The 19,360-nt window shown below is 39.2% G+C and overlaps 2 protein-coding genes across 3 annotated transcripts; one reads left to right on the forward strand and one right to left on the reverse strand.

Moving 5' to 3' along the window:
- Positions 1-2,450: 2,450 nt before the first annotated feature.
- Positions 2,451-6,078, reverse strand: si:dkey-148a17.6 (uncharacterized protein LOC108190685 homolog). Of its 2 annotated transcripts, XM_031314414.2 has the most exons (2): positions 6,017-6,078; positions 2,451-3,616 (listed from the first exon to the last, which is right to left on the reverse strand). In XM_031314414.2, the coding sequence occupies exons 1-2, from the start codon at positions 6,062-6,064 to the stop codon at positions 2,606-2,608; spliced, it is 1,059 nt and encodes a 352-aa protein (XP_031170274.1). In that variant the 5' UTR covers positions 6,065-6,078; the 3' UTR covers positions 2,451-2,605. The 2 variants fall into 2 exon arrangements, with proteins under 2 accessions (XP_031170274.1, XP_031170273.1); XM_031314413.2 differs by lacking the exon at positions 6,017-6,078 and having other exon boundaries at positions 2,451-5,035.
- Positions 6,079-9,139: 3,061 nt separating this feature from the next.
- LOC116060499 (E3 ubiquitin-protein ligase AMFR) lies at positions 9,140-19,168 on the forward strand. Its single transcript, XM_031314068.2, has 14 exons — positions 9,140-9,343; positions 9,736-10,054; positions 10,153-10,245; positions 10,379-10,543; positions 12,722-12,874; positions 13,566-13,606; positions 14,382-14,514; positions 14,627-14,760; positions 14,908-15,018; positions 15,580-15,776; positions 15,854-15,957; positions 16,483-16,617; positions 17,335-17,525; positions 17,948-19,168. Exons 2-14 carry the CDS (start codon positions 9,803-9,805, stop codon positions 18,105-18,107), a joined length of 1,869 nt encoding a protein of 622 aa, XP_031169928.1. The 5' UTR covers positions 9,140-9,343; positions 9,736-9,802; the 3' UTR covers positions 18,108-19,168.
- Positions 19,169-19,360: the final 192 nt, after the last annotated feature.

Below are 19,360 nucleotides of genomic sequence, written 5' to 3' on the forward strand. Positions count from 1 at the left end.
CCAATCTCAAGAGTAATTCTCAGTTTCTCCTTCCTCATGTGAAATCATTCTTTTCAGCTGAACCAGTCTGATTAGTTGCACCAGTTTAGACACCTTGGGAAACACTTCAGCTAAAATCCTAGACACATAATGTAATTCCCCACAACAACAACAACAACAACAAAGAACATTTATCTTCATGACATCACATATGAGGCATGTTTATAGATGCCATCTGTCTGTGTCACCAAAATGGCATGTTGAGTCTTTGTTTCAGCAGGTGTAAGAAGGCAACCTGTAGGACCCACCACCATATCCAGAAAGTAACTTTGCTTGGTGTCAGCGGTAGTATCATGTGGTGTGAGGTGTTTGCAGGTCTTCTAACAAGCCAGTGGCAAAAGCAATAACCAACACTTCTCAGTGAACTTTAGGGATAGCCAAGATTCATGACTCAGTTATCCCTGTGGCAGGTCTCGTTCTGTGGTGTACTTTTAGCTATAGGGTGGGTATGGGTTCCATTGAAAGGGATTACATTATATACAGTAGGATATGTGATTGCTCATATGAGGCAGGTTTTGAGGGTAAAAACTGATCAATTTACATTAAGTTAAATACCAAGAATCTGTGCCTACATTCTTTTTTTTTAATTTTTTATCTTTGTAGCTAATTATTCATTATTCAATTGTTTTATAATTTAACAAAGCATAAAAAACATTCACATGATAAAGGACAAAGTGTTGATTCAATTAAAAAGTACAGTACAGGCATATTGTAAACATATAATCATAATGAAAGGCAATGGGTACATTAGGAACAAACCACACTGCTGATGTTGTACACGTTGCTTCCTCATTCTGTAAGAAAAGGCCTAGCGTCTCAGAGTCTTCTATGTTATCGTGCGTCAATTCGTCTGACATGTTTTTTTTGTCACACACTTTGCCCTGTAATTTTCTTCTGTCACAGTTAAAATAATCCTGACTACTAATATTTGAAGGTGACGTGTCACACTGGGTTTATTCAATTCTCAGTTCAAATCATTATCACAATGAGCCACCTCATTTAACACAACATACAAATGTCACCCTACGGTAAAATCATTAGTATGAAATGTCAAATAGTTTTAAGTCAATGTTACCAAGTTAGACGCAAAGTGACATTTCTACTTTTATTTTCTTAATTTGTTCAAAGTTTTAAAATGTATAGAAAGGATGTCTCCTGCTTGGTTCCTTCCATTTTCCACTGTGTCAACACAGGCATACTTGTTTGTAAGGAGTATGAAGCAAGGCAGCGCTGAAAAAGAAAATCTCATCATGACCATTCCCTGGATAAAAACATATGATGGGATAGTGAGATAAAAATACTATATCTTATAATATTATTTTTAAGCCATCAACCTGCTAGGGACTACAGACGAAACTTAGCCTGTATGGCTAAATCTGGCACATTTACATGTTGGACCTTGTACTCATGTTGATTAATGTGTGTTTTCCCTTTTAAATGAAGAAATCTAAAAAAGAAATTATGACACCACTCTGAAATTATGTCAAAACTAAAAAAATAATTTAAAAAAACACTGTCACTACCATCTACTGGTTGTCTCAGTTGGTTAGAACATGTTTTGTGTAGGCTACTGCAGTTTTGGCAACAGATAAACTTAATATGCTATGATAAAAGCATATTATAATTATCTGTCTGACATATGCATTTTGAAATTATAAGGAAATAGGATAACACTGAGCTTTCTCATCTAAAACATTACGGCATGATTCCGCTTTTTGCTGCTCAACAAAGGGAACATGAAGTTTTACATTTTGCAATCTTTTCATTGAGAGGAAGTTGAAAGACTGGTTGTTGTCTGTAGTTGGATGTCACAACAATTGTTAGCTAACTTGTCACGAGAGAAAAACATTTTTACAAAAGTCGTATGTTATGGATTCTATGATGAAAACTCATTAAGTGAATTGAACAACAGTTTTGTTACATGAGTTCCCAATTAGACTGTATCAGAGATGTTACAGTTTCCCGACAAAGAACGACACAGCATGATTGAAAAGTTCTCAAACTCTAATTAAGACAGCCATAGCTGTGAGTAAAATATTTCTCTGTTGTAAAAGCATAAAAAAAACAAGTTACTGACAGGATTACCAGATGAACATCTAATGTGTTCTGTTCCCACACCTACTGGCAATTAAAGAAAATTGTACACAGAATCAATAACATAATCAATACCATGTCCATTTGTTGGCATCAACTAGATTATATAATAAAATAAAAAATCTTTACATTGAGAAATGTTTAATGTATGTATAATTATTTATTGTGCTATTTATGAATACGATATGGAATACATAATATATAACATATTCATAAATATATGGTCACCATTCAAAAAAGAAACATAACACAAAAACTATTACATGTAAAACAGGTAATTTACAGAATTGGACAAGTATTGCACAGATAAAGACTTCTTGTTTTTCTGTGTTGTAATTTCACACAAAATGAGTTTAATTTCAGGCACCATTTCCTTCATTTAAAAATACATACAGTATACACATGAATATCTACACACAGCACAGACAATACATACATGTTCAATATCAGGACGGATTATTTTTACACATTTTTATTTAATGTCCATTTGGTCTTTTGACTCAGACACACACTGAGAACTGTCCGTCTGATTGCTCTGTCTCTTGGACACAAAGTACAACTCTTTATTGCCCTCACCTGGGGAGGTGCTGGAGATATGGAGGAAGAGCTTCTGGATGCCGGTGTCACGCAGGGAGCTCCTGAAGGAGCGAGCCGCAAACATGTAGAGGATGGGGTTAACAGTGCTGCTGATGAAGACCATGGCTCCAGCGATGAAAACCATGGTGCTCCTGACGCTCTCCAGACTCTTTGCTGAGTCCGGGAGGGACTTTTCAGTGGCCAGGATGATGAGTGATAGGACATTTCCTATGTGATGAGGCGTCCAACAAATGGCAAACACAACCACTACACTGGCAATCAGCACTGTGGACTTGCGCTTAGACTTGAAGCTCATCTGAGTAATCCGGCTGCACAGGCAGCCATAGCAGACCACGAGGATGGTGAAGGGTAATACGTAGCCCAGCAGTGTTTCTAGCAGCACACACACCAGCTCCTGGGTCACAGAAGTATAAAACCGATACAGACAGTGCTCCTCACCAGCATCCATCCCTACAACCTGAGTTGGGATGACTGGTATGCTGAACACAAATGCTGCAGTCCACAGAGCTAGCAGAACTTTATTTAAAGCTTTTTTCCTTTTCCAGCCAGCCGAGGCAAAGGGGTGGCGCACGGCCACAAAGCGTTCCACACTCATAAGGGTAATGAGGAAAACGCTGCTATACATACAGGCGTTGATCATGAACACCATGGCTTTGCAGGAGGCTTCTCCAAACACCCAGTGGTGGGCCAGGGAGTAGATCCACAGAGGCAGGGTGATGAGGATCAGCAGGTCTGCAGCAGCCAGGTGCAGGATGAGCACCACAGTGTGGGAACGCTGCTTGACGTGTCTCAGGATAGTCCAGATCACCAGCAGGTTCCCCGGAACTCCTACCAGGAAGGACAGGCCCAGGATCACACAAGCCACTGCTGTCCCACCGTCAAACTCCTCAGGGGCCATGACAATTTCCTTTGAGGAAGACAGCTCAGTTGAGTTGTTCATGCTGCAAGTGTATGTGCTGACAGTAGCGTCTGCATGAAAAGAAAAAAACTAAGTGCTGAACAAGCAAGTCTTCACTTCCCTTTAAGAATGGACAGCACAGGAAAGGGGTTCCTCACATGGCTGTTTGAGACATAGAGAGGTGATTCATGCATTCGTCATAGGTCCATTTTTCACTTCAGGTCATGGATTAAAAGTAAAGGAGTTTCAAATAAATGAAAGAAAAATCTACAAACAGAAATTAAAGTCATCTCAAAAATGATGAAAGAAATGATCTCTGATGCTCCACCAGAGAGTAAATGTCAGAGCAACTCTATGGATACAATACATAACATAAACCAAGGCAATTTAATGAGGATCTGTATGAGGACTAAGTTTATGAAACTTCCATGATATACAAAAAAATCTAATTAGATGGAAAACAACAAAATATGTGAATTCTTTCAATGAAGCAAAACCTTGCTTGTCGTAACATTTTTTAAACAGTCTAAAAAATATGTCCTACTGTAGATGGGGTTAGGGTTTCACAGTTTGATTTAACTAACATGATGGATAACAGGTCTGTTTGTAAAGGAGCACTTTTAGAAACTGGCCTGATGACATTTTGTTCCACAAGGAGGAGACCCTTTGCCTGATAATAAGAGTCTGAATAATGAGATAAGTGTATCAGGCAGGCTTCATGTTTTTGGACGGATTCACTGAAATGATGGGACTCATAGCTTTTCCAGTTATGTGTGAGTGATTATTTGAGTTAAATGAAAGCAACATTGGTTCGCAACCCTTTGCCAACTTACATTCTTGATAAGATAATGACTACATCTGTGAGTGTCATGGGGAATAATTGCTTCACGTTCAGAAAGCAGGAAAATTAGTCAAGTTCTGCGTTGAATTAAAATCAGAGAGAATGATAAACTAATTAAGTTTTAATTATCAACAAAAATGTAATTATTGTTGCAGTTTTCAAGAACACTGATCGAGAGATATTTCATTTTTTCAATTCAGAAAACAGACACCTCATTAATTGTAATACACAAAACATATTACACAATACAGGAGCGTATCAAGTTATAAAGTTTTCAATTTTTTAAACTATACAACAATAAATTATCATCAACAGCGAGAAAAATGTAAAGACTGCGATCATGTGTTTGCATTGACATCCAAGGATAAATGTGAAACAAAGATAGGAGGGTATATGGTATGTGCTAATGATATGAATCACATAAACACATAACCATTGTCAGCACTATTTACATATGACATACGGCTTTCAAAACCGTAGATCATATATAGGCTTTCATAGTAAAGTATAGTCCCTTAAAGCACTGCAGAAAACAAATATCACATTTCCCTTGCATCACAGTTTAAGGGATTTAGTATTTTTCAGTCAGACATCAGCTCTACCTGTGTATTTGCTGCCATCTGGCCAGTCTGCTGTTGTATTACCAGCTCCCTGAGTTTGATGGTGTGAGTGGCCATTTCCTGGAACAGCCTGACCAGTCTGGACTCTTCCAGACTCCCTCGTAAGTTCCTCGCAAAGAGGGCGTATAACACAGGATTCACTGAACTGCTGATGAAAACAAGGGCACCAGAGCTAAAGACAACACTCTTCGGAACACATTCATGTTCTATGCCAGATGTCAGGATGCAAACCAGATCAGTAATGTTGATGATATGGTAAGGCAACCAGCACAGTGTGAAGGCTAGAACCACAGCGTGCACAAGAACCATGGATTTCTGTTTGGAGATGAAACTCATTTTCCTGAGCTGGACAGCTACTAGACAGTAACAGATACTAAGAATGATAAAAGGAACCACAAAGCCCCCCAAGGTCTCCAGACATAACAAGATGATCGCTTGGGTCACAGAGCTGTATTCCCTGATAAAACACTGCTCACTTCCATCGCTTTCATCCAAAGGCTTTGTCAGTACGTCAGGCACTCCTAGAAGCAGAGCAAGGAGCCACAAAAGTACAAGACATCTGTTCATAACGCTCTTGGTCTTCCAGCGCATCATCACAAATGGATGACAGATGGCTAAATAGCGTTCCACACTCATAAGGGTGATGAAGAAGATGCTGCTGAACATGCATACATAGATAATGTACACCAAGAACTTGCAGAAGGCCTCTCCAAACACCCAGTGGTGGGCCAGGGAGTATATCCACAGAGGCAGGGTGATGAGGACCAGCAGGTCTGCAGCAGCCAGGTGCAGGATGAGGACCACAGTGTGGGAACGCTGCTTGACGTGTCTCAGGATAGTCCAGATCACCAGCAGGTTCCCCGGAGCTCCTACCAGGAAGGACAGGCCCAGGATCACACAAGCCACTGCTGTCCCACCGTCAAACTCCTCAGGGGCCATTTTCTCTGAAGACAACTGCTCAGCTGAGTGGTTCATGGCAAAAGTGTATGTGCTGACAGTGGCGTCTGCATGAAAAGAAAAACAAAGTGCTGTACAAGCAAGTCTTCACTTCCCTCGATGGATAAATTGAACAGGAACGAAGTTTCTCACAGGACTATTCAGAGACAGGAACCGAAAGGACAGGCACCAAAAGCTATTCAATTTACTGTAGACAGCTGTTATTCCAAAGAACTTTCTGTTTCTGTTCTGTGACGATGAACTTTATTACTTTATTACTAACAAGTCAGGGATAATGTAAGTACATAGTTTATTTGATTGCTGTGGAATGATTAATTTCAGTCACTGCGTGGCAACAAAAAAAGTCAAAGGTCTTTTATGGTTACTTTCTACAAAGCGCTGACTAAACCTCAATTTTCCTATTTCTGGAGGAATCTGCTCCTACTTTTTGTAATTTTGTAATGGTTCAGATCCATAATCCTGTACATTACTGCCACCCTCTGCTTTGGCATGGCTTAAAAATACTGTATCCAGCTTCCCAGGAAGAGACTGTAGCTGCTGAACAACTTTCTTTCTGCAATAATCAACAATTCAATATAATAAATACATTAAATCACTTCTTATTCCTTCTTGAAGCATGCTATTTCTTTCTCTTTTCCACAGGTTATCGCCATCACCAGACACATCCTATAACCACCTGTGTTTGAGAAATAAACTTTATTCAGCACAATGGAATACCTTAATAATGGACTGACCACACTACCTACATGATTTTTTTTTTCATGATACATATATTACATATATATAGCCAGTATTTCTGAGATGGCAGATAAAAAGCTAAGCTAGTGTCCTTCTTGTCCCTTACTATCCTTATTCTCCCCCAACAACCTTTGCAATTGCAGTGTAACAACGCTCCCACACACCTTAACTTTGGACTCTCTGTCAACCCGATCTATTGCATAGATGTCAACCATTTAAATAGTTAATCATTAACAACACTTGCCTTTTTACCAATGCAGTCAGAATTATTTCTGAGCACAGGACACTATGGATTTTTTTTTTAAATCTAATATACAACCCAATTTCCTCCATTAATTTTAGCTTTTACTAGTATATGCTCCATATAGCTTATTCAAGTTATTTATGAATTCCTTTTGCAGCTGTAATTTCAAAGTACATTTTAAAGTAGCCTATAAATTGACATTGATTCTGCATCGCTCTCAGATGTGAAACTTTCAATTTCAATACATCAGTCTCTAGTGGCAATTAAGGTTAAAATATCGATCCAGATTAGACTATCTTGAGAGGTGAAGAGGTAAAGAACACCAAAATCAATAATCTATAATAGCTAGCCTATAACACAATACCTGGTTACTAGAAACTCTGTTGGTAAATTTGGAATGACTTCAAATTAAGGAAAGAAATTAACATGCAGATTTAGTGAGTGAGTTTAGAGGGTTATATTGTTAATTCTGATGTGGCTGACCGTGTGCAACATCCAGGGTCCAAAATTTACTTTTTTTTTTTCACCAGCCAAATGGCTAGTGAACGTTAACATTTTACCAGCCACTCAATAGATGACCATTGTTTTTTTGGCTGGTAAGTGAAGCAAATTTACCAGCCACTTGCATATTTTGCCAGCGATTGGCTGGTAGATGGTGCTAATTTTGGACCCTGGCAACATCCCTCCAATGCAGGTATCCTCGGAAATGAGAGATGATTTCAATCAATTGTAGCGTTGATATATATATATCGATACAGATATCTACACAGTCTATGTAAGAAAAAAATTCTGTGTTGGCCCTTGCAAGCATAAAGCCAGGTATAGCCAGAGGTCATTGGGATCTTCTTTATAACGTTTTGTTTATACATACAAGAATGGTTCAGGAAAAAAAAGTAGGCATATATGATCATCTATCATTAGCTGCAGCTGATTCAGAACGCTGCTGCTCGAGTCCTCACTAACACCAAGAAAGTGGATCACATCACTCCAGTTCTGGAGTCTTTACACTGGCTTCCAGTGCCCCAAAGAATAGATTTCAAAATACTTCTACTGGTTTATAAATCACTAAACGGTTTAGGGCCAAAATACATTTCTGATCTGCTACTACACTATGACCCACCCAGACCTCTCAGGTCGTCTGGGACAGGTCTGCTTGTTGTCCCCAGAGTCAGAACTAAACAGGGGGAAGCAGCGTTCAGTTTTTATGCTCCACATATGTGGAACAAACTCCCAGAAAACTGTAGGTCTGCCGCAACTCTCAGTTCTTTCAAATTAAGACTGAAGACCTATCTTTTTGATGTTGCCTTTCTTTAAATAATTGTTAATTTCTTATACTGCGCTGTCAATTTTATTCTTGTCTTTTATTTAGTGGTATTTTTAGATTTTTTTTTTTTATCGTTTTTAAATGCTCTTTAATGTTTTATGTAAAGCACTTTGAATTGCCCTGTTGTTGAAATGTGCTATACAAATAAAGCTGCCTTGCCTTGCCTTGCCTATCATGCAGGTCTCAGTGCATTCAGGTATCCACGGAAATGAGAGAACAGACAGATTGGCAAATGAGTCATTCAAAAAAGGAACTGTTGAAGTCAGTATTAAATTAATTATTAATTAATCTAATCAGATGGAAAGGTCATAGTGTGTAGAAAAGTAACTCACCAATGGCAACCTATATACAGTCTATGGTGGCAACAGCAGTAGGATAACACAATAAAATGGAGGCAATTTTTGTACACTCAATCTATGTTAAGAAGTAGGGGAACAAAACGGAAAGAGCAAGTAACAACCCTAAACAGCACACGTCACATAGGGAAGCATACACTGTTTTTGCATAGACAGTATATAAGAAGTGTTTTTGTCATCATGCCAGAAATGATAAAGCATGTGTTAGTATGGAAATATGTATCAGAAAGGAAGGAGGACATGTTAGAATAAATGAAACGGCGACAGGAGCAGGAGTAATAACATACTAGAGTGTGGTGTAAGTGGACAAGGCATAATATGCTTGCCAGCTTCCTACTGTGAAAATGTTTGATGAAGAAAATCTGACATACTGGACACTGTAGGAGTTAACTAACTCCAGAAGATGGCAGTAGTGCAGCAGTAAGAATGCTAGCTGCCGTCTAACTTCATAAAAGAATAAGAAAAAGAAGACGTAGAGGAAGAAGAAGGTTCCTCTCAGCCAGCTGCATTCTCCATGAAATAAACATGACGATGTTGACAATGACGATGTTTTCAGTGCAGCTGCACTAAAAGTAAAGCACTGAATACAACGAAGGACGGGGGATATTGCGTTTAAACTAAATCTGGGACAAACTGTAAGTGACGATTTAATACGAGCTGGTTGTCTGGTGCTTAACAGTGGCTAGCTACGTTGCTAATGTTAGCTAACAAGTTGCTAAGCTAATCAGTAACGTTAACGTTAGCCAGGTAACGCTAAATAGCCAATGTTAGGGCGTGAGCTCCTAGTTATTATTATAATTATTTTCATTATTATTTACCGTTACATCTAGCTAGCGACTAGGTTGCTAATGTTGGCCAATTCGATCGCGGGCCCACGGTTTTCATGTTGTTTGAGTGATTTAACCTGTTTACATTTCACCAAATACAGTCCAGTCAGTGCATTGAGCTTTTGCATGTATGTAACAAAGCTATTGTTTACGCATGTTTGGCCCACGTTAGCTACATTAACTCACTTCTGCCCTCACAGGTTTTGATTACTTGGATCAGGACATACACCATTTTCACGAGTTGACAAGTGGACCGTAAACACTGCAATGCCTCTGCTGTTTTTGGAGAGGTTTCCTTGGCCCAGCCTGCAGACCTACACAGCACTGAGTGTGGCTTTGCTTGCTGGCAGCATCTTTAGTGCCTACACCACTGTGACTGATCCAGGCTTTGGGGTCTTGGAAACTGATGACACACCTGCTCCCTCTGAAGGGGAACATCTTGAACATCTAAACAATGATATTAGTGACACCGAATTGTCCATCCTGTGGTATCTTGCCACTGACAGTCTCTTTGTATGGGTAAGTGTCATCCAGTTTAGGACTTTGCATTTGTTTGATAAAATGAGGATATTCTTACAAAACAACTAATTGTCACTTTCTTCTCTGTACTCCCCTAGGTCTTGGTCAACACATTCTGCTGCTCTTTGATGTTAACTGCTAAAATGATTCAGTATGTGGTGTTTGGCCCGCTCAGGGTCAGTGAGAAGCAGGTGAGTCTGTGTCTAGAACAGTGTTGAACAAATGATGAACTACTTCCATGCCTGGGGTATTAAGCAGCTCTACTTGACTCTAGACCTATCAGAAAAAAAAATGCATCTAATTTGCTCTGTGTTTATTCCTCAGCATTTGAAGGATAAGTTCTGGAACTTCATCTTCTACAAGTTCATTTTCATCTTTGGCGTATTGAACGTTCAGACAGTGGAGGAGGTGGTCATGTGGTGTTTGTGGTTCTCTGCCCTGGTCTTTCTCCACCTCATGGTACAGCTCTGCAAAGACCGATTTGAATATGTAAGTATTATAAACTACACCATTGTTTTCTTAACTCATTCCAGTGCCCCTAACTATTGTTTATGACTATCTACCTTCTATGGTAATCAAGGGCAGGACAATACACCAAATGTATTGAATTATGACATGACATTATGAATCTGTTATCATTCCAAATATACTTTCATCACAATTTTCCAATCCAATTCAATTAAGAATAGCTACAACAACTAATATTATTGTACCACATGTTCAACCACCCAATCAGTCTACAATACAAAACAGAAGTTGTATCAATACAAACATATCAGAAATAAGCCAACACCTGTTATTTTGGATAGGCCACTAACTTTAAAGATGACTTTTTCATTTTTGGGTAATTTTATAGTGAGCCTAAGGCTCTTTTTAAATGTGTTTCTTTCTTGCCTTGAAAACATACGCCTCTGAAGTAGAGTTGTCATGGTATAGGACACTGTTGTCATTTGTACCTAGAGTTTTATTTATTTTTTAATACAGACTCTTATTTGTTCAGGTTCAGACAGGACACAGATATTTGTTTAAAAATGTCAGTTAAGAACAATTTGCAAAGGGTCTTTTAAAAATGATTTCTACATTACCATAGATGCAGGCATTGGAAATTGCCAGTACAGTATGGCATAAGCAGGTATTGGGATCTATACAATAAACACAAATAACTCTAGAGCTTATTCACAACAGTGTACAGCAAGTTTTGTCTGTTTCTTTGCTAAGATATATTATAAGGTATAATAGATAGGCCTACATGTCCGTGAATGAAACATGTTCCTATTAATGCTACGCAGTGAACCCGATAGGACTAGATCCACAGTCTTTGTGGCTGCCTTGTTACTCACAAGGACTGAGAGTAAATGGGAGGTAGCCAGAAGCCTGGCATTTGACGACACCTGCATGTACTTTCAAGCTTTTATAAAGTGGTCTTTTTAAAAGGTGTGGGGAGTGTCCCCCAAAAGTCAAAAGAGTAACTGTACTCTTCTCAGCTCTGGATCTATTAATAGCTCCTTCTTTTGGCATGTTAGGCTACTGATTGACATGTCCCTGTATCAGATTGTAGTCTGCATGTTGGGGTAAACAAAATATCAAATTTAATTGACCACCTTACAAGCACTGCTATTTAAAACAGGCATTACGTTGGTATGTTGCCTGTGATGTAATGCATTGCTGACTGGCCTACTCAATGTACAGAGGGAAATTTCTGCCTGCCGGGCTGTAAAAATGTACCAGTTTGTATGTGTGTTAATGAATGCACTGTGCTACATGTGGTTGTGTGTATGTCTAGCTGTCTTCAAGTCTTTGTTTCTGTCTCCCAGCTTTGACTATAGATCTGCCTTTATGCATGTTCTTTTTATATTGAAGTCTGTCAGTTGTGTTAGCCCAGCTGTCTTCCTTCCTGTTTCTGTGGGTTCCAGGTTTTGTTTGAGTATGACGCATGTAGGTTAAACTGCTAAAGTTGATGGGTGTATAGTTTTGTCACTGTGTCGGGGAAACCTTGGTATTAAAGCTTTACAGCATTGAAGGAATCTATTTGATTTCTTTCAGCTCAGCTGTTTGAATGTTTGTAATGAGGTCCTTTTTGTTTTCTATTCACTGTAGACTGTGAGTTAACGGTCTTAAGCAATGTTTGCCAGTACATGATGTTTTAGGGGTTGTGTGTGAGGAGTCTATTGATTTCAATTGGTTGTGTACAATTTTGAAAGTTCATGTTTCCTCCCAGTCATTACAGGCAGGCAAAACACCTTATGTTCTTTGGTGGCTAAATTAATTCTTTTGATTTTGGAATATTCCCCTTTTTAAATGTATTGTTTTTTTTTCTATTTCATTTAGCTGTTTGCCATCAACAGCTGCATGTTTTATGAAAAATGTGCATATTTTGTATTGTTTGTTCACTTATATTCTTTAAATGTCAGAATAATCTGTACTATGAAATTGTGAACATTAATACAAAACACTTGGTCTGAATGCGTTGCCTACTGAAATCTGCAATGCATTCCTAAATATTTATGACTTTTTAGCTTTGTGTAGCCCAGATAAAATGTATTAGTGCATTTTCTATGCATTATGCAGCACAAGCTCTCCTATCAAGAAACCCTAGGACATAAGGAAAGGGAAACACTTTGAGAGAGGGCACAGTCCCACTTATATTTCACATTTTCTTCCATACAGCTGTCTTTCTCGCCCTCCACTCCCATGAACAGCCATGTACGAGTGCTTTGTCTGCTGGTCTCCCTGCTGCTGGACTGCTGTGGTCTGGCTGTGGGCTGTGGTCTGCTGGGAGCTTCTCATGGCATGCATACCCTCTCCTTTATGGCAGCAGAGGTGAGAACCTGGAGTCACAACTGTATAATAATGGTGGGCGGTGTGTGGACAATGGCATATTGATTGTGGATTTTTTTACGCTTTTGGTTATGCCCATGTATTTCTTAAAGATTTCAGTTTAATATGCTTATGTCTTAAATGTGCCTGGGCAGATTTGTAATGTTTTTCATGTGTCATAGTGTAAACATTGCAAACCTCTTTTATGGCAGACAATTTGACATTAAAGCAAGAAAAGCACAGTTGTAATTCATAACATAAATAATAGTTGCATTTGATTTAACTGTGCCAGTTCCAGGGTCCCAGTAGTGTGCATGCAGGCTCACGAGTATAGCTTACTGGGGCACTGGAATCAACCCTAATGTTTCCAGTTAAAACTGTGCTTTTACTGCTACGACAAGTCAAAATGTCTACTGTTGAAAAAGGCTCATTTATTTAAATACAGAAGCTACAGAAGTCTCCATAAGGGGATACTTTTTCAAAGAGAGGTGTAGTCTAATAAACACACAAATTGTCACCACGCCATTTTTTTTTTTTTTTTTTTTTTTTTTTTTTTTAAGCATAAAACATTCCTTCAGGTAGTTATATTTCTTTTAAAGTCACTACTGAAATGTCATATTTTTGTTATCCATATCTATGGAAAGTAGACCACCGGAATTACTCCACGTTCACCTGTATCCTTTTTTTCCCTTAGTGTCTGTTGGTGACTGTACGCACTGGGCATGTCATCATGCGGTAAGTCCATTCAAAGCCTTCTTACACATGCATGCACGGGTGCACTCTGCAGCAGTACGGATGACAGCCTGTGCAGATTTAGAATCAGGGGCTTAGGGTTGGCTACACCATTTTCTTTTTTCTCCGGGTCCATTACACAAGTGTGAAAGGCTTCTTTGTCCCAAAGAGAGTGGTCAGGATTATACCAGTAGCGGAAACAACTCTAATCAGCTGAGGCGCTCATAGATACTCACAGATATTAGTCTGACATTAAAACCTGTAAGCTGTTTACAGTTTACAGTACAGGTACAGTGCTCTGGCTTGGTACATAGCAAATAATGTTTTGTGATGACTAACTGCGCATTACTTTAACTATAAAAAATTAACTGATTTTACATTGTTACCTTGGTTTGTGTTTAACATGTGTTACTACACACACAATGGATTAGGGGGTTTATTGGCATTAGACTATTTCTACACCTTTTTTTTTTTTTTTCAACCAAGCATATTGATTTAAAGCTATTATACATTGTACAATTATGAGGACATTTTGAACTTTGATTCTCTGTCATTATAACACTGTTATCTTTCTTCCTGTTATCCTGATTTGTCAATTTGTTGCTTCTGATGGCAATATACCTGTTTTATCGTACCATAATACTTTTACACCATCTTTGTTTAATGCATTATTTATTATTTTCCAATCCCTATCTAAGATAAGGGCCACGTCATCCACTGTACTGTCTCAATATCACCTGCGTTTCGTGGCCTGATAGAGTTGTGCATGTCCCCTCAGATATTCCATTCATCTGTGGGATCTGAACCATCCAGGGACCTGGGAGAGTAAGGGAACATATGTCTATTACACAGACTTCATCATGGAGCTGGCTATGCTCTTCCTGGACCTCATGCACCATATCCATATGCTGGTAAGACACAGAGGGAACGGGTGTCGGCATGTTGTGATATAAAAATGTAGTCTGTCCCTGTCTCTTTTTTCACTCTCCTAATTTTTTTTTTTGTCCATGTGTTTCTCGTCAGCTTTTTGGAAACATCTGGCTGTCCATGGCAAGCTTGGTTATCTTCATGCAGCTGCGGTATCTCTTTCATGAGGTCCAGCGCCGTGTCCGCCGACACAAGAACTACCTTCGTGTCATCAACAACATGGAGGCCAGGTGATAAAATATCTTGATTTAATAGTTTTTCCCCTTTTACCTCATAGTTTTGTGCTTTGTTTGTTTAATTCAGTTATTTCTAATGAATCCATCAACTATTCCTTGTTTCATCACTATTTGTGCGTACTCTGAAACTTATTTGTGCAGATTTGCAGTTGCTACTGCAGAGGAGCTGGCAGCTAATGATGATGATTGTGCCATCTGCTGGGATACTATGTTGACAGCACGCAAACTACCCTGTGGCCATCTCTTCCACAAGTAAAGCATTTCTTTTTTCATTTGCAATGCCTCCATGGTTTATATATGCAGTCCGATGTTTTACTGATACGACTGATGTGTGGTTCCGTAGTCTAGAAAAAGTAACTCACAGAATAAAGATGGTGAAAGGAGAGAGTGCAGGAATAGCAGGCAACCAGATATACCCGCCTTGAATGCAGTATCCCTAATTTGGCTAGTGCCCAAAGCAATGGATATATTTTTGTAGCAGACCTGACAGCAGAACTGTTCTTAGCTTTTGTAATATGATTTTTTTTTGTATGGCTATTTATCTGCTGCACTAGAGTTATAGCAGTGTGGTGAATATTTTCAGCTTCAGTACGTTTCCCTGCACAGACCCTGATGTTTATCTAAAGAAGGCTTGTTCTGAGACCTGAAATGAATGTCAAGTTTTTATACAGAGAAATGCCATTGTGTGTGTGTGTGTGTGTGTGTGTGTGTGTGTGTGTGTGTGTGTGTGTGTGTGTGTGTGTGTGTGTGTGTGTGTGTGTGTGTGTGTGTGTGTGTGTGTGTGTGTGTGTGTGTGTGTGTGTGTGTTTCCAGCTCTTGTTTGCGCTCATGGCTGGAGCAGGACACCTCGTGTCCAACATGTCGGACATCCCTGAACATTAATGGGGACGGGGGCCAGGCGAGAGGACAGCAGCAGGGCGGGGGCTTGGAAGACAACATCGGCCCAGTAGGAGCTGCTCCAGATGCTAGACCGCATATCAACCAACACAATCACTTCTTCCACTTTGATGGTAAGTCCGTCGGACACAAATCCATCAGATAGGCTGCGTGTTACAATGAATTATAAAATCCATACATTCTCTTACAGGATCTCGCATTGCCAGCTGGCTGCCCAGTTTCTCAGTGGAAGTAATGCACACCACCAATATCTTGGGCATTGCTCAGGCCAACAACTCCCAGCTCATGGCCATGGTGAGTTTATGTTTATAATCTGATGAAATTATTGTTGGTTATCTGATAGATGATACACAGATAGAAATTTAAGGCCAGGTATTGAATTTTTTTTTATACTTAATTTGCATAAAGCCAATTGTGCCATTCATTGGTCTCACTCTTCACTCCTTGCTGTTTACAAGCAGCCAGTTACCTGAGTTGTGTAATGTGGGCCAAATGCTCTAACATCGATACTTTGCTTACATGGTATTTGACTTCTTGGTAAGTCCGTGTTGACATAGTGATAACCACTTTATTTAACCAACAGATTAAACCGAAACTGTTGGTTACCAAAGATGCCAGGTATATTATATAGTATAACACAAAAGATTTAACGGTTTTATACTTTTAAAATCACCAATACTGTATGCTTAAAACCTGTTTGTGTTAACCTTAAAAAAAAATCTAGTTTTATGTTATGTTCTCCTCTTCATCTCCAACAATCTTTCTCTAAATTCTTTTTCTAATGTTCTCTTCTGTTCCCATGTACCTTGTGGTCGTCAGGCCCATCAGATCCAGGAGATGTTTCCTCAGGTGCCCTCCTATCTGGTGATGCAGGATCTGCAGTTGACTCGCTCTGTGGAGGTCACCACTGACAACATCCTGGAGGGACGCATCCAGGTGCCTTTCCCGACGCAGGTCAGTCCGCTAGGGATTAAATGTTAATAGCGGTGCCATTTTTTTCATTGATGCCTCTGAAAAATCTAACCTTGTTATGATTACACAATGCTCTCCTGATTTCTCCAACTATCAGTGCTTCCTGGCTCCCTGTTTCAGGTTGATCACATCCTATCCTATGGTTTACTCAAAAAGCCAGAATGCAACACTCTGTCTAAAGTTGTAACAATTCCAAATTTTGCTGCACAATTAATTGTCTCAGAAATAATTGCGATTAACAACATAATTTGTCTCTTTCAGTCAAATTTTCAAGTTTTGAATGAATTCCAGGATACATATTTTGCTATAGATCACTGTTATGTGACCCAGATAATGTAATAACACAAGCACACAGCCTATGACGGCTCTTTATTATCATAAAACATTTTTTCTAACTGTATCTCCCCCTTATCTTTTGTGTTGCTATGAACGTGTATAGGCTCAAGTGCCACAACTAACAATTGAAATAATAAAAATATATAGTCCAACCAATAATCACTTGTATAATTACAATTTGGCCTATCTAAACAAAGTCAACAATGACCAGTCATACGCCTTAAGACCTTACCTAATGTTAGCAATTAATTGCAGTTAAACAAAGAAACTGTGAGAATTAAAAAAAATTGACAATTAGACAATGATGCAATCATTTTTACAGGCCAAACGCTGTCACATATTTTGTCTGTGTTCCTTCGTCAGGCCATAGAGCATGCCCCGACACAGGTGAGCACTGGGCCAGATGAGCAAGAAGGGTCCAGTGGAGCAGCTGAACAGGGCCTCAGTGAGTCAGACAGCATGGAGATCAGAGGAGGTCGCTTCTCTAAGTCGGCTGAGGAGAGGCAGAAGATGTTAAAGCAGAGGAAAGAAGAGATTCTCCAGCAGGCACGCAGGTTGGTACACTACTCTGGCTGGTTTTCTACCTCATAGAAAGTGGTGCTACGCTATGTTTTATATTCAAAAGAAGTTCAATTTTGAAATAAAAAAAAAGAAATGTCCTTGTTTTTGAAAACATTTGTTGAGGTCAAGAGTGTGACCATGCTGGACTTTGTATCATAGCTGCGCTGTACAAATTGAATTTTGGGAAAAGAGACCCTTCCTTGTGAGACAAGTTTTTTCTCTGTCTGTGAACCATGGCCAGACAAATACAATGTCAAAGGCCTTCTTTACTTGCCTACATGAATAGCTGAAAGGCCCAGCTGCACAGAACTAATAAGTGGAACATTTGTTCACTAATGGTAGGTATTCCTGGTTGCCTTTTCCTCATTATCTTGCATTTTCTCATGCTCATATGTTGTTTATTACTTCCCTGTAGGAGATATCTGAACAAAAGTCCAGAGGACCAGGAGGATGAGGATTTGCCGGGACTGGAGGAGGACACTGTTCCAGAGTTGAACTTGACTGTGCTTAGACGTAGAACCATGGCGGCAGCTGCAGAGAGACGCATGCAAAATCAACAAGACCCTGCACCCTGATACACAGATTGGCTTCATCACATCATCATCCCAGGAGGCACAGACAAAGCTATTTAATCCCTCCCCATTTGGTGTACAGTCAGTGGTCATCACCTATCCAAAACAATAATTAAAAAGAATTGCAAACATGGCCTTTGGACTGTTTTGGGCTGCCTAAAACGGTGGGACTATTGTGAATGGCCTCTGCATCACTGATTTCAGAGTATTTGGAGCATTATATAAATTAATGGGTGAAGGGTCATGAAATGCAAGGTTGCATTTCCCTCTATTTACGTGCCACACATTGCAGCCACCAGCTTCAGTAGCGAGTCAGTTTCTGCCATGATTGGGACTGGCTGTCAAAAATGAGCATGCTTTTCATTCAGACACGTATTGTATGAAAGGGGTTTGAAGGTGTCATTACTAGGTAAAAGCTATTTGGGTCTTTGTTTGTTTTCCTTTTATCAGACTTTATTTTCAAGTTTTGCTAATGGCAGAAAGCTACGTATTCTGAATGGAGAAACTCAACTGATGTATTTCTGTGTTATTTTAATGGTTTCAACTGTGAATTAAGTGTAGGCAAAATAACATGTTTTTATTTCTTACCTTGGAGTAAGAGAATGTCACTTTAGTATTGTTCAGCCTATCTGTCAAATATGAATGTTCGTATCAAAAATACTGCTGCAAACAAAGTGTTTTTGACCCACATGGGTTGTTATGTATTTAGTGTGTAATATCACCCATAGCAAACAGTTTTGTTATTTAACACGGGGGGGGCATGTAAATCTTAGTTTTTCTAATACTGTTCCCTTGAGATGCATTGGCAACAAAGGGGATGTATTACATTTTTTACAATGACAATGGGTGTCATCCTCTGTCTTTCTTAAATTACCCTCTAATAATAAGCAGTTGTCTCGCTGAATAAGAAAATCTTATTTTCTACTGAATATATCAATGGGGTCCTTGGAATCTATGCCCATCATTATGGCATTTTTAGGGTATGTAGAAATTGATAAGTCTGTTACAGCTGGACTTGCTGGACTGTCTTTTGAAGACATTTTGTCTCGCTTGCTCTCTCTTTCAAGAGGCATTTTCAAGACTTAACAAATCTAGTTGCCTTTGACTTAAAGTAGACCTGTTATGCTTTTTTTTATTTTCTGTCATATCTATAGTCACAATCTCAGCTGTCCATATTAAACATGGCCAAAGCTTCAAATAATGCTGAAAATGAATGTAAAAGTAATCCCTGTGAGCAAAAACCTCAGATTTCAGAC

This window comes from Sander lucioperca, chromosome 3 (assembly GCF_008315115.2).
Source record: "Sander lucioperca isolate FBNREF2018 chromosome 3, SLUC_FBN_1.2, whole genome shotgun sequence".
NCBI classification, from domain to species: domain Eukaryota; kingdom Metazoa; phylum Chordata; class Actinopteri; order Perciformes; family Percidae; genus Sander; species Sander lucioperca.